This window comes from Plutella xylostella, chromosome 13, assembly GCF_932276165.1.
Source record: "Plutella xylostella chromosome 13, ilPluXylo3.1, whole genome shotgun sequence".
NCBI lineage: Eukaryota > Metazoa > Arthropoda > Insecta > Lepidoptera > Plutellidae > Plutella > Plutella xylostella.
This window is the reverse complement of record NC_063993.1, coordinates 3,692,946-3,706,955: the sequence shown is the minus strand read 5'-3', so window position 1 is coordinate 3,706,955 and position 14,010 is coordinate 3,692,946. Positions and strand designations below refer to the sequence as shown.

The window sequence follows — 14,010 nt, the reverse complement described above, 5'->3', positions numbered from 1 at the left end:
TGAGTTCGCAAAATGAATGAACGGAATGGAGAATGACGCGATTCATGTCATTTTTGTTGAACTTTTTGATATCGCTTATCTGTCATATTTTGACGTTTATGCGATTTTAAACTTTCGAAGAAAAGGGTGAAATTGTTAGATCGTTTTCAGAAACATTACCTACTGCTAACAGTGAAATTGACCATGTACGCATCTCTCCAACATCTTCAAGCCATTTTTCAGCCGGACAGCCGTCCCTACGAGATACGTTTCCATCTTTACCGAATTCGTAATTTTCCTTTATAGTAAGCTTGTATTAGTGATATTTATTTGATTGGCGTGGGTTTTAGCCTGAGGCCCTCGCAGAATGAGGAAGAATATTTTTCCCTCAGTGTGCAAATTGTAAGTTAATGAATTAAACACATTGTAATGCATGTCTATTTTATTTATTGATAGAACTAATAAATTCTATGAATTATCACAAATACATATATTAGGTCCCTTTACCACTTAATAAAGCTACAGATAATGGCATTCAAAGATTAAATTGTCTTATTTTTTCTCATATTCTCTCTTATAGGTTGACTGTTACAAAATGCTTTTAGCCTTGTGTATAGTTATTAATACTTATATAATACAATATTTTGTTAACAATTATTAAACTATTATTGTATATAGGAACTTAGGTAATCAGTAATCACAGGTGCTCCTCTGTTTGAATTGACGCATGAAGAAGAGGAAGAAGAGAGGCGTGAGGCCATTGAAGGCCAGGCGCAGGGACGGGATCCTCCCGCGCACCGCCAGTCTTGATTGTTCCTTTCATTAGCCTAGAAAAGACAAAATCAAAAGTTCAGTATGATATTGTTCTAAAAAATTACAGACACTAACAAAACTACACTGTAACATAAATATTCAACATCAGTTTTCCTAACACATTATTGGGGTAGCAATGAAGTTAAATTCTATTCTATTATTTAGCCAAACATTTAGGAATAACCTTTTTCCATATGAGGAGCCCCTGCTCAAGAAGCCTCTCATTGACTGCAGCCTGTCTGTTCATTGCTTCAGCTATTCATTGTGAGGGCTGAAGCCGTGGCCCTCTCATAACGCACTTGCTCCATCTGCGACTCAAGCACATCGGCTGCTGCTTGTGTTCATCTCGTTCATGATTCTAAAACAATTCAAACAGAAATTGGATACATTGTAAATTACAATACCTTCTTGACTACAACCGGTTATATTTCCAAAAAAATAGGTTAATACATTGATACTTACATGTCTCAGTCGTATTTCTCTAAGTTAGTTAAACTTCCTTTCTTCTTATTTTCCAAAAAAACTACGTTGATACGAAAATGAGCAAAGAAAATCAATGTTTTTATGTAGAAAACATGGCGGCTGTCAAAAGTGCCACAGGTTATGAATTTCTTCAACGTTGAATTAAAAAGCCGTTTCTTGATACTTGCTATCGACACTAATTCCAACAAAATATATTGTAGGAACAAAATTATTTAAAACAAATTAGTGGTAGTATTTATAATTTTTGCATGGCAATTAAAAAAATATAGTTTCATTCATTTCACTCAAGCCATCCAAATACGAACTAGCGATATGAAAACGAGATCAAAGTATGTGTGTTATGAATCGCGTTTTTGAACATTGCGGATTTCATCTCGTAACTCGTTCGTATCGCTTTACAAATATTTCGGTTGAGATGTGAATCGCGCCCCAGTACATTTGCAGCACCGTAACCATAACACATTCATGAGCATTTCAAGTATTATGACGTCACACAATAAATATTGTTCTGCGCCCCCCCCACGGGTGCGTATATTGAGTGAACTTTTATATTGAAAGTTTCAAGATGTCCACGAGACATATCCCACTTTGTTCTTATAAAAGTTAAACAACTTCTGTCCACGCCACCCATGTTATCCACGCAACTGCATCAGACGAAACTAAACCTTACACCAATGTTCTTAAGAGTGGTAAGAAATGCACGATGAGAATAGCTTCATGTACAGATGTTTCACAGAACTTTGGTGTAATAGTAAGCCGTGTATCTTAATAATGTACACAAGAAGGTGAAACAAAAATGTTTTATCAAAAAGGGCAACTATTCTCGTAGGTCGTTCGAGAAGTTGTGATATATTGAAAATAAGTGTTAGATGTTGCTGAATAAATTTTCTTAAAATTAGCACAAATTAAACACAAGAGTGAATAAATATCATAAGACCAGTAGGCCTACCCTTAGCTCGCAAGACGTAAATTCATGTCGTGTTCAGACTGAACACAAGTTTATGGCAATTACAAGTTAGATTTGGCACTCCCGACATGAATTGGCTAACGATCGTTATTGCTTGTACTTTTTAAATTTTATCATTAATTTCAATATCTAATATCTCATACAACCTACCTCATACAACCTCGTTTACACCGGCGCCTATTAACGTCGTGAACAACTGCAGGCGAGCGTTTATCAGCGGAGTGCATCAAACGGCTCACGTACCGATCACTTGTCAGTGCACGCCTGTAATTGCAGTGGACGTGAGCGGGCGCGGGCGGGGCGCGGGGGGCGGGCGAGCGGCTGAGGAGGCGGGTGTAGTTGCTGTATACTGAGAGAAAAGAAACGCGCGGTTGAAAACATAAAGTCTAGAAACTATGCTTTATGTGGCAGTCCACTTTCAAATGGTACAAGTAATGAATTATAAAATAATATTGATCTAACCTTTTTCTATTTTAAGAAGCATACTTACTATAAAGTCTATAAAGCGCATTCGTAGCGAATACTAACGATGCTCTACATTCCAGAAAATAATATTTTAGTTTGAGTGCATAGTATTTAAATTATCAAAAACATGTTCTAATTTCCAATACCGACGTAAAAATTCCGACTATCACCAATAGGGGCGTTTTTCATCGCGGCGTTCGACCCGCGAGTTCACAGACGCCGGCGTTTAACCGCGTGGCGGCGAGGGCCAGCCGGCGGGAAATACTGGGCGGACGTGACGAAGAGGGATGCCGATGAAACAGTGTGAGGAATTAAACATAGGTACTATTTTTTCATGTAAAACGGTACCATTGCTTTAATTTTAAATTTTATCCACCACACATCATGCTGAAAAAGGTTGAGGAACACTGGTCATCTCGGGGAAAATTTTCATAGGTACACAGTAATTTTTCGTACAGGATTATTATGAAACATAATTGATAATAACGGAAGAAGATAATTATCAAATACTTGTATGTCCAAGAGCTTAGATACCTACGAGGAAGGTCAAATACAGTGTTGTGACGCTTCTTGAGAAAGTCCAGCAGTGTACGACTACGGGCATGTGATGATGATAGTGGGTAGATATTGGCATTGCATTGGCAGTGCCAATGACTTCATTTCTATGTTGGAGAAGTTTGTGTTAAAAAACAGAACTGCCTATCATGTAAGATGCAAAAATGGCAGTCAATACAAAAGGGAAGCTGATGGGATCGTGGTGTAATGTAAACCATTCGCAACTGTAAATTGGAATCATGCCGATTTGGGAAGAAACCACTTCAGGTACCCGGAATGCATGTATGCAGTTCAGCATCGGTATCCACACTCGGGTAGCATTCCTCACACCCTGTATTACAAGGTATATTACGATACGATATATTTCAGAGAATAAGATCAAAAAAAAGTGAAAAACTGTCTTACTGGACCATAATAATGCTTCCGATTAGTTCGAATCGAAGCACACGAGGTGCTCGACTCAGTATTTCAAGTTTGTTTAAACATAAGTACCTACGTGTATACATGTGTCACATATCACATAACACAAGCCTATAAAACGCCCATAAAACTACTTGATGTATAAATTAATACAAAAATAAAGCATGAATTCTCATTTCGCTTCGAACCATACCACAGGAAGGAGCCTTAAATCAATCCGCACAATGTGCACTCACCAGTTTCGTTTCATTTCTTCTCTGTATCAATTCTTAAAATCGCCGGCTATTGTTGTCTTTTGTACTCGCGGTCGTATTCGTTTCCCATCGCACACCATTATTCACATTAAGTGGACAGATCTTGGGTCAATCCGTACTGTTGAACTGATTCTGTAGCTCGATCGAGCTGTGTACCTATCGCTAACTTGTTTTGACAACGATTTTCGGATCCAAAATGTGTTAATTGTAAATTTTATTTACTTCATGGGCCCCTGGGCAAGGTGGTTGAAATAAAGTAGTAGAATTTTCAGACACATCATTTTATTTTGCAATATAGGTGCTGTAAAAAGTTACTTCACCAAAAATCTGAAAACTCGATGGTTGAATTAACTTAATCAACGGAAATAGCCATAAATTTAATATCAGATCCATTTTGGACATTAAAATTACATCCTTAAGTTACATTTAATACATACAGGTTAGATATCAAATAGACATATGTATAATATCAAATTATTATTTGTCTTATTTCGGCGGCAATAGTTCACGAGTAGGCCTCGCAGATCTCGGGTCAGATCCAGGCGTAGGAAAAGCACAAAAAGTGCCCGTTTTATCCGAGCATGATAAATCTACTTCAAATCCGAGGATAGCGTCTTTTATGAACATAATTGAAATAAACCGACCGTACGGATAGCTAAGTAGAGAGATAGGAATGCTTTGAAATATTATTGAGAGATAACTACCTACAGGGAGATCGGTATTCGTTTCCCTTTTATTCGCTTTTCATCCATCACAAATATTCGTACCGTATTAATGATGGCGGTACACAGTGCTCACGGTTACAGAAATAAAATTTCAAATTTATTACCTACCATTGACTTATGTATAACGGTATTACCTACCGGAAGTACTTTCCTACGCACTTGCTACGTGGGCAGGCTTAGCTTAAGACATAAAAGTATATTTTTAAAGGTATAAGCAATTAAGAACAAAATTATTAGAGACAGAAATATGCATAAGGAACACAAAATATATTTTAATAATAAATGTAATTGTAAAAAAAGTACAGTAAGTAAAACTTAACACAATCTAATCAAAACATCGACACTAAACATGATAGTGATACAGCCGGACAACACAACACATGTTATAATTTCCTTTCTTCTAAACTCCTCAGGTTCTTTGCTGGCTCGATACGATGCTAAAACTCCACTCATCAGGAATAAAATGGCGCCAATGACTAAAAGGAATGTACTAATTCGTTCATTTTCAGCTGAAGACAAGGCTGCATCAGCCATAAGACCAACGCAGACCAAGATGTAAGCCGTGCATATTCCCACCGTGAAAAACAAGTCCGAATTACCAAGATGGTGAGACATAGAGTAATAGTAAATGCTTATCAATATAAACGTCAGCGCTCCTCCGCGCACCAGCAGTCGGATAAGCAGCGATTGTAAAACCATGATCTTTATTTTGAATTTTCATTAAACTGCAATAGGTCTAAATTAAAATGGTTTACATTAAAAGGTTATTTCGTGATACCACAAAGCCAAAAGTTACAGAAGAAAGACAGCTGCAAAGGCCTCACAGATCAAAATAGAGAATAATTTTCATTAAATTTTATGAAAATATTGCCGCTATCCTATATTTGCAGGATCTATGTACATGTATGATAACTCTGTGATACTCTCGTGCCTCGCCACCATGCTATAAAATCCGACGCCTTTATGAGTTTCATCACGAGGGAAACCCGCGTGAGGAAATTCCTTTTTATTTTATGGCAAATATCCCAAGAGAACAATATCGAACACTTCAAATCACTCCGGCTAACGAACATAGAGTTTGCTTTGAGATGAGTTCATGCACAGACTTTAAAATATGAGGAAAACTTTTTTCTACCATAGTTAAAATTTCTGTGAACGCCGTCACGATGCTTGTTGGATTTGCTCTTTCCATTTTGAACTCGTCAAAATATTTGCTATACATTTATATTTCTATATATTTTTATTATTTTTTACTCATTTTCAAGTTTTTTAGACTAATGTATAATATTCCAAAGGAGTGTGTAAGAAGAATTACATTGAAAAAAAGAGAAGCAGTGGTAAACGAGGAAATAAACATAATTTATATCAAATAGTAGTTAAATGTTCCAAAAAATATTTTTTACACAAACGAAATGACCTCTTGCAATGAAAGAAACCTAGTCGGAAAGCAGGAAAAATATATGCTTACTAAAGAAATTCATAAAACGACATCAGAAGCTGAAAAAATGCGCCATGTGCTTAGCTCCATCGCACAGGAACTACAAAGGTAATAAGTCCTAGACGCTTATTAAACCTACATGCTTGAACTGTTAATAACTCAATACCATAATCAGGATCAATTATTGAAATGAGGTTTAACCACCTATGCCATCTTTCAGGTTCCATTTAAAAAGCATTTTATCTCAAAACAACCCAAACGAAAGCCAAGACATCTATGGAAAACTAGGAGTTTTAAGAAAAAGTCTAAAGAAAAAGCAGCACATGATAAATAAATTAAAATCTAATATAAAAACAGCCTGTTGTAAGTATTTTAACCCACGTCGGAAAAAAGGGCAGTTTTAAGTTGATTGTTGTAGTTAGTACTTATATACTTATACTTATTTAATTTTTCACATTTACAGTCATAGCCAAAACATTCGTAGCTACTCAAGACATTGAAACCCTCAACAGCCATCTGAAAAGTGCTAAAAGTGAGGCCCTACTTCTATCAACAGAAAGCAAATTTCGCGATAGTCAACTGCAAAAACTGAGCTTAGAAGTCAAAGTGCTGGAAGACAAAATACTTTGCCTGCGAACATTCATCGAAAAAGGATACCGGCAGCTGCAGAAAATACGTAATGAACCACTTGAAGAAATATCAGTGTCCATGCAACTAAAGAAGATAATAATATGTTGCGGTCAATATTACGCGGACTTCACAAATGAACACGCCAAATGTGTCCAGCTTGAGCAGAAAAATTCTTATCTTTCTAACAAAATAAGCGTTCTAGAAAACAATTTAGCTGCCGTCAAGGAAGAATTAGACAGTCTTCGCTGGTACAAAACTAGATCGCAGAAAGTTAAACAGCTATCCACACTTCAACCGAAATCGAATGTGAAGCTAACTGATTCAGATGATAATAATACTCTGAATCTAGATTTGTACCGAAATGATCTTGATATGACAAATAGTAACCATGAAGAATCAATTAAAAGAGAACTATCAGTATCATGTAAGACAGATCTGACTACACATTTTGCGTTGGTTAAAAAGTTAATGATAGATCAAAACAGTATGCTCAATGATCTCAGGAATTTATCAGACGAATTGCAACTGTAACGTAGGTAATTAATTATCGGCAATCTACCTACAAAAGCAGGTCACCTAAGTATGTCTAAGATCTTTCTTGCTTATAGACCTTATTTAGTATAATTACTTACCATCATGAGGTAGGTAGATGCTAATGTAGGTATGTGCCTACTTTGAAGTTTCAAGACCTGAAGTAGAAACAGCGCTTGTACTTAATTCAAATATACTGTGGTATACTTGTCTAAGCTCTGCACTAGTCAGATATCACGACCTCCTGTTTCGAAGATATGAAAAATAAAAGAGTCATCGTGTTCAATTATTATTTCCATTTTATTTATAATAAGTAACAGGTAGGTACTTAGTACTTACCTACTTAGCGAATTTCAAAAACCACCCGGCACGCGCTGTGGGTCGGGTGTCGGGTGGCTTCCATGAACTACTATTATCTTAACATGGATGAAGGGGGCTGACCAGAAAGTGTTATGGTGCTCCTGGGGGAGGCTTATTTTCTAGCAGTGAACGATTGTGATGATAATGAACAGCATCAGAAATCTCATCAACTCATCATCACCTATTGCTGAGCTGAACCATAGAATAACGAGACTTGTACTTGTTATTCTATGGTTCCGATGCAATACTGAAGTTCACGTCTTGATATGAGCGTCTTGCGCCCCGTGCTAACCCGCTGTGAGTGCAGTGCCACGTCTATCGTACTTTTATATTTTTCCCTTACTTAATACACTTACCTATGTAGAACACTTTTATCACTGAATAAAAAAAGGTTTGGTTAGTGGCTGCAAAGCGGGTCAGATTAGGCCATTCTCTTTTCACACTTGTAAGTTTGGGTAAGGCCGGCGCCAGACATGTGATCAAAGTTTTAATACACTACAAAGTCGCGAAGTGTGGCACTGACATTTGCGTAGGTATTTGTGCAAATTTTGAACAAATCTTTGTAGTTTGCCATGTCTTGTCGGTTTTTCCGCGCAAATCAAAGTAAACAAAGTTCAAAGTTTGTGCAGCCTGCCACACTTGTTGCAGTGTTTAGTATCGCGTGAGCAGCAGTTGACCAGAGCAGATGTATCTTGTTTGTTTGAGCGTCAATAATGAAGTGGAGTAACAACGGAGTTATAGAATTCATTGAGCTACTTCAAGCAGAACCCTCAATATGGAATCCGAAAAACAGGGATCATAAAAATCGATAACGTCTTCTTCTTGGAGATATCACTTTATTTGAATGTATAAAAAAATTAAAGGCACTCTTATAAAACAGAGTGACGGAGTCAACAAAATCGTCGTCCATTCTGTCAGCGATCTTTGCGGTTACTGTGTCCGCAAAGCATTTGAAAACAAGTGTGGCAGATACTATTTGTGCACATAAAGTTTATTCAAAGTTTGGAAAAAGTGTGCTCAAACTTTGATCACTATGTCTGGCGCCGGCCTAATACAAGATGAAATCAAAGTAAATAAATGAACGCACCTCATCACCACGTCAGCTGTTTTTGACAGCTCTATCTACCATGTGTCACTGTCACTCTAGTGTCACTGTCATTTTCAATTTGCGATCTCTTCGTTTTAGCGGTTTTAGCGCATGGTCACTCACTTCACTTCACTTGATTGAGTTGATTGCCGTGGAACGATTTAATCAAACCCAAAATAAAGTAATAAACGCACATGCAATGTATTAATAGATCTTGCAAAACGCTTGTTGCAGTGGTAATTAACCTTTCAAACCGTGGTTTCGTTGCACCTGACCGCCTACGAGCTTTGTTTAGTACAGTTAAAATGTCGCTCGAACAGGCTAAACAAGTGGCCGCGAGCCGGGCGGTGGATGAATTTGTGACAAACAACTGCATTTTCGGTGTAGGAAGCGGCTCCACAGTGGTCTACGCAGTCCAACGCTTGGCCGAACGTGTAGAAACCGAAAACCTGAAGGTAACCTGCATTCCAACATCCTTTCAAGCAAAACAACTGATTGTTAAACACAATCTAGTGCTGGGGGAGCTCGACACAAACCCTGAAATCGATGTAACTATAGATGGAGCTGATGAAGTAGACTCTAACCTGACATTAATCAAAGGTGGAGGCGGATGCCTGCTTCAAGAGAAAATTGTAGCCTCATGCTCAAAGAAACTTATAGTAATAGCAGACTATACTAAAGACTCTGCTAAACTTGGTGACCGCTACAAAAAAGGGATTCCAATAGAAGTGGTCCCCATGGCCTATGTTCCTATTAGAAACAAGATTGCTGCATTGTATGGAGGTGAATTGAAACTAAGAAGTGCTGTTGCAAAGGCCGGACCCGTGGTGACTGATAACGGTAACTTCATCCTAGATTGGCTGTTTACTAACCAAGACCTGGACTGGGAGACAGTAGACAGAAATATTAAAATGATACCGGGAGTTGTGGAGACAGGGTTGTTTGTCAAAATGTGCCATAAAGCCTACTTTGGACATCCTGAAGGCAATGTTGTTGAGAGAAGTTAAAGGATTGAGGAGAACCAACTGTCTGATAAGCTTAAACTGCATGCTCAATAATTTTATACAGGTTAAACTTGTATTTAAAGATTTAAGAAACTTTTTTTACTATTCTTTTTGGGCTACTTTTATTACCTACTAGTTTTTAAGTATAACTTGCATTTAAAAAACAGTGTACTATTTGATCTGAGAAATATACAGGTGTTATCTATAAATGAACTGTTTTATTTCCTGCTATTCCAATTAATCATATTTAAGTAGGTAATATATATTTTGTTTGTTGTGGGAACATCTCACCCACTGCCGTCAATACCCACTGCACTGATATAAATAATACTTCATCACCTTCATCACAACCCATCACATCCCCACTGCTGAGGCACAGGTCTCCTTTCAATGAAGGAAGGGTTTTAGGCTTTAGTCCACCATGTGGGCCTAGTGCTGCTGGTTGATGGACCACAAGCAAGCAACACAGGTAAGGGCCAACATATCTACTACTAACTGATGTTTACAGACTATCTGATGTTTTCAAGCTGCCCAAAGGCTCTCACTAGGCTTCACGACTGCTGCCAATCAGCAACCAGGACCCACGGCTTAACATGCCATCCTAAGCATGCCCTAGAAACAGCTTAAATGATCAGTTACAATCACTGATGCTAGCTTGACTATGGATGCTTTGTGGTTCCCAGAATGGGATTCAAAAACACCCTCTCCAACCTATGGAAGGCAAATGGAAGGAGATTCACTACCATCTAAGCTATTTGACATCTAAGGTAGAATAAAAATAATATAGCCAATTTCGATGCCATGTGCAAAATTATTTATTTATAATACAGTTATAGTTATAATAATATATCTATCTCAAGAAAATAGATTTTACAACAAGATTATCAAACATACACATATAATTTTCAGTAGAGGTGATTGTTGCTGAGAATAAATTCTGTTTATGGAGTAACTTCTTTGGTAAATGCACATGGTGCTTAAAATTATTAAAATAAATTTTAATATTAAATAATTAAGTATGACTAATAAAAAATACTGATGTGGGCTAAAATTTTAGAGAGCAAATGGGTTGATTAACTACACATGAAATTGATTGAAATTAGGTAACATTATTAAAAAGATCGACCATAATCATGTGAAGAAATCAATTATTGGTTGGCTCTATTTCAAGCTCAAATAAGGCATAGGTAAATAATATTATGTACTAACAAATGTAAATGTAATCAGATCCTATCTTTTAAATTAAATAATATTATCAGCTTGACTTTTTGAACCTTTATCTATCATAGGACATTTATAACTTTTATCTAACTGGTTTTAGTTTCAGTGGTTGTCAGTCATGATAACATAATATTATGAGTTAGGGTATTAGGCGTGTTAAAATAGTTCATTTTATAGCTCATGATAGTGGTCAATTTAAATATAATTATAGATCAGATATGTATTTGAATTACTAAAATCATCACTTTTGTACCTTCTTCATAAATTTAATAAGTATAACTTTGTGCCATTATGGTGTTCACTGCAGTTGGCTAAAATCAACTATTGAGTAGTGCAAGTAAAAAGAACTTTATCTTGTTTCAATAGTTTCTATGCAAATAATATGCCATGCTTATACTGCCAAGATTGCATTGAATTTTGGAATGCTGCATTTATTTTTCTTAGGATGGAATATCCATTAACTAGATTGCAAAATAAAACTGCCTTAAAGTGAAAGTACTTCTACTCAAGTGGCAAGTATTAGGTATTTTAAGAACATTTGCTACCAGTTTCCAAAATTCGTTATTGACACATTTCACACACATTAAGATTTTCAGTACCATCTAATACAAGCTTGTTTTCTTCATTATTCTGAGGAACTCTTCCTGGTTTATTTCTCCATCTCCATCCCTGTCTGCTTCATCTATCATCTCATGCAACTCTTCATCTGTCAAGTTCTCTCCCAATTCTTTGGCTACCCGCTTTAGATTCTTAAAGGATATTTTACCTGCAATGAATACAGAAAACTATATTATGTACTTAGTACATTATTTTAACATTAGGTCAACTCTTAATGCTCAAGGTAGATACAATACTGCTCAGAACTAGGATATATCATAGTTTTTCCTGTGTGTCAGATGAAAAAGCTCTTGCAATGATTGCTATACTTAAGTTCTGAAACTAGTAAGAACTAATATGTATAAAAAACCTCTTTAGTCCGATAACACTGATTTTGATACCTCAAATTAAAATTATGCAAACACGTTTACAAACATGCATAAACTATGCACTGTGTCTCTATGAGGTAGGCAGAGGCTGTTATGAACTTAAATAGAGTAAAATAACATATTATCTGAATGCAGTTTCTGCCTCATTGTGAGAACAAAAAAATCTTTTATCACTCAATTTTTGTTATGAGTCGTGAATTATTTTTACTATCATGCATTTTTCTGCATCTGTTAAATTCCTTTGAATTTTATAAAATGCTCGCCCTCGGCCCATGGAGGGCCCCGGTCTATGACAACAACTCCAGTTAATTTTAAGTTTTTTTAAATAAAATAAACTAAAATACCTGTCTCATCATCATCAAATAATTTGAATGCTTTCATAATCTCTTCCTTGGTGTCTTTATCAGCCATTTTGACAGTCATCAGATCAAGGAAGTCTTCAAAAGAAACTTTGCCATCACCCCTGTCAATTTCAGAGATCATTTTCTTAATTTCTTCCTTCTTAGGCTCAAAACCCAAAGCTCGAATAGCAACTTTTAGCTCTTTCGTATCAATTTTCCCAGTATTTTCTGTATCAAATAAATCAAATGCCTCTTTTATATCTCTGCGTTGTTCTTCTGATAGTTCAAACTTGGGTCCGGATTTCTTCCGGACTCCAGTTGCGGGTGCATTAGAAGCGCCTACATTCTTCTTTGCGGCCGTTACAGCCACAGCAGTTGCCTGGAATACATATAAAGTGGTTTGTAATTCTTGGATGAATATTTGAGTTTAATCTCAGAAGGTATTTTTAAAACAACCTTACCATTGCTAACTAGACTCTTGAACTTAATTTTTTGATATGAATACTATTGTGTGTATCACTGTTTCCAAGGAATTTCGTATTTTGAAGAAAGCACGAAATCAATAAAGTCAACAAACAATTTTATTTGAAAAAAACTTTTTGATATTGACATTTGACACAACACACAGACAAAACATATTCACAGATTAGACTACGTTTCAAAATATATAAATAACGCAAAAATAACGGGACAATCTGGAGATCCGACACGTAGTCAGGCAAATCATTATGGTAGCCGCTAATCTTGCCTACTACAGTTAGCCGTAACTGCCACACGATAAGTCCCCGTGTATGAAAGTGTAGAGCGAGTAGCGCCTCAAGGCGAGACCCAAATTTCTCATCCTCAAATTAATGTTGGGCATTCCGTCTGGTAGCGGCTCCGAGCTGAGCTGTGATGAACAATTCCATAACTTCCAACGGGTCATGTTGAAGTGCTGATGATTGTAGAGTCCACGGCAGCGGCCGATAACCTCGGTTCAATTTTCAATTTGTATTATTTCACCTTTGTCGACACTCATGGAACCTGTGTATTAGGGTTTCGTTTTTCCCGACCTTTTTCTGTTCCCGGGAAACGGGAATTTTTTTCAAGATTTCCCGGGAATTCCCGGGAAACGGGAATTTATTTAAAATGCTTGGTGTTGCTATTTTCGGGTATTAAAAGTCTATTAAAACACTTACAATTAAATCAAATATACTTTTACGAGTGATAACACTCGTATAGGTAGAAAAAAACAACAGTCAGATAAATTAACAACTAAAATTATAATAATTTGTTTTACATGCCAAATCATTTGTTTTTCTTAATTGTAAATTAAACAATAACAAAGGTATTATAATTAACAGTTTGAAAATAATATTGTTACGATACGACATATAATTAAAAAGTTAAATTAATTACACTTGAGGTAATCTTTCAGAAAAATTAATTCATTCAACGATTTATTGCTGAACCTACTTCTTATTTTGTTTTTTTTAGTTAGTTATTTTATAAAAAATAAATGCGGACACAAAACGGGGACATAAAAAAATATGACAGGCATCACAGCGTCTAGCGTTAGCTTTTATATACTCATTGGTCAATTATGTAAAAGCCGAACGATCGATGTTTGGTTTTAGGTAGGCGGTAGGACCAACAGATAAATAAAGATGAAAATATCATCAGGAAGAGGTGAAACCAGGTGATGTAGATTAGTCATTTATCTTTGCAATGCAGCTGCGCGAAAACAATAAAACGTATGATTTTCCAATAAT

General features: G+C 36.3%; 3 protein-coding genes and 1 long non-coding RNA gene across 5 annotated transcripts; 2 read left to right on the top strand and 2 right to left on the bottom strand.

Moving 5' to 3' along the window:
* Positions 1–413: 413 nt before the first annotated feature.
* Positions 414–1,710, bottom strand: LOC125489393. Of its 2 annotated transcripts, XR_007266948.1 has the most exons (3): positions 1,255–1,710; positions 977–1,150; positions 414–806 (listed from the first exon to the last, which is right to left on the bottom strand). It is a non-coding gene; the product is annotated as an uncharacterized LOC125489393 (long non-coding RNA). The 2 variants fall into 2 exon arrangements; XR_007266947.1 differs by having other exon boundaries at positions 977–1,710.
* A 4,111-nt stretch (positions 1,711–5,821) lies between these two features.
* Positions 5,822–7,418, top strand: LOC105392515. Its single transcript, XM_011564141.3, has 3 exons — positions 5,822–6,207; positions 6,320–6,462; positions 6,563–7,418. Exons 1-3 carry the CDS (start codon positions 6,074–6,076, stop codon positions 7,258–7,260), a joined length of 975 nt encoding a protein of 324 aa, XP_011562443.3. The 5' UTR covers positions 5,822–6,073; the 3' UTR covers positions 7,261–7,418.
* A 1,419-nt stretch (positions 7,419–8,837) lies between these two features.
* On the top strand, positions 8,838–9,920 carry LOC105392516 (ribose-5-phosphate isomerase). The gene has a single exon (XM_011564142.3). The coding sequence runs from the start codon at positions 8,902–8,904 to the stop codon at positions 9,712–9,714; it is 813 nt and encodes a 270-aa protein (XP_011562444.3). The 5' UTR covers positions 8,838–8,901; the 3' UTR covers positions 9,715–9,920.
* A 588-nt stretch (positions 9,921–10,508) lies between these two features.
* On the bottom strand, positions 10,509–12,879 carry LOC105392517 (caltractin). Its single transcript, XM_011564143.3, has 3 exons — positions 12,721–12,879; positions 12,263–12,638; positions 10,509–11,698 (listed from the first exon to the last, which is right to left on the bottom strand). Exons 1-3 carry the CDS (start codon positions 12,721–12,723, stop codon positions 11,535–11,537), a joined length of 543 nt encoding a protein of 180 aa, XP_011562445.1. The 5' UTR covers positions 12,724–12,879; the 3' UTR covers positions 10,509–11,534.
* Between the last annotated feature and the right edge of the window lie 1,131 nt (positions 12,880–14,010).

What these genes read in the sequence shown, in the direction of transcription:
- LOC105392516 (XM_011564142.3), top strand. Translation starts at nt 8,902, where the DNA reads ATGCAATGTATTAATAGATCTTGCAAAACGCTTGTTGCAGTGGTAATT.
- LOC105392515 (XM_011564141.3), top strand. Translation starts at nt 6,074, where the DNA reads ATGACCTCTTGCAATGAAAGAAACCTAGTCGGAAAGCAGGAAAAATAT. An exon ending in ATCGCACAGGAACTACAAAG is followed by an intron (nt 6,208 to 6,319) that starts GTAATAAGTCCT and finishes GCCATCTTTCAG; the next exon opens with GTTCCATTTAAAAAGCATTT. An exon ending in TAATATAAAAACAGCCTGTT is followed by an intron (nt 6,463 to 6,562) that starts GTAAGTATTTTA and finishes TCACATTTACAG; the next exon opens with TCATAGCCAAAACATTCGTA.
- LOC105392517 (XM_011564143.3), bottom strand. An exon ending in ATTTGATGATGATGAGACAG is followed by an intron (nt 11,699 to 12,262) that starts GTATTTTAGTTT and finishes TATTCATTGCAG; the next exon opens with GTAAAATATCCTTTAAGAAT.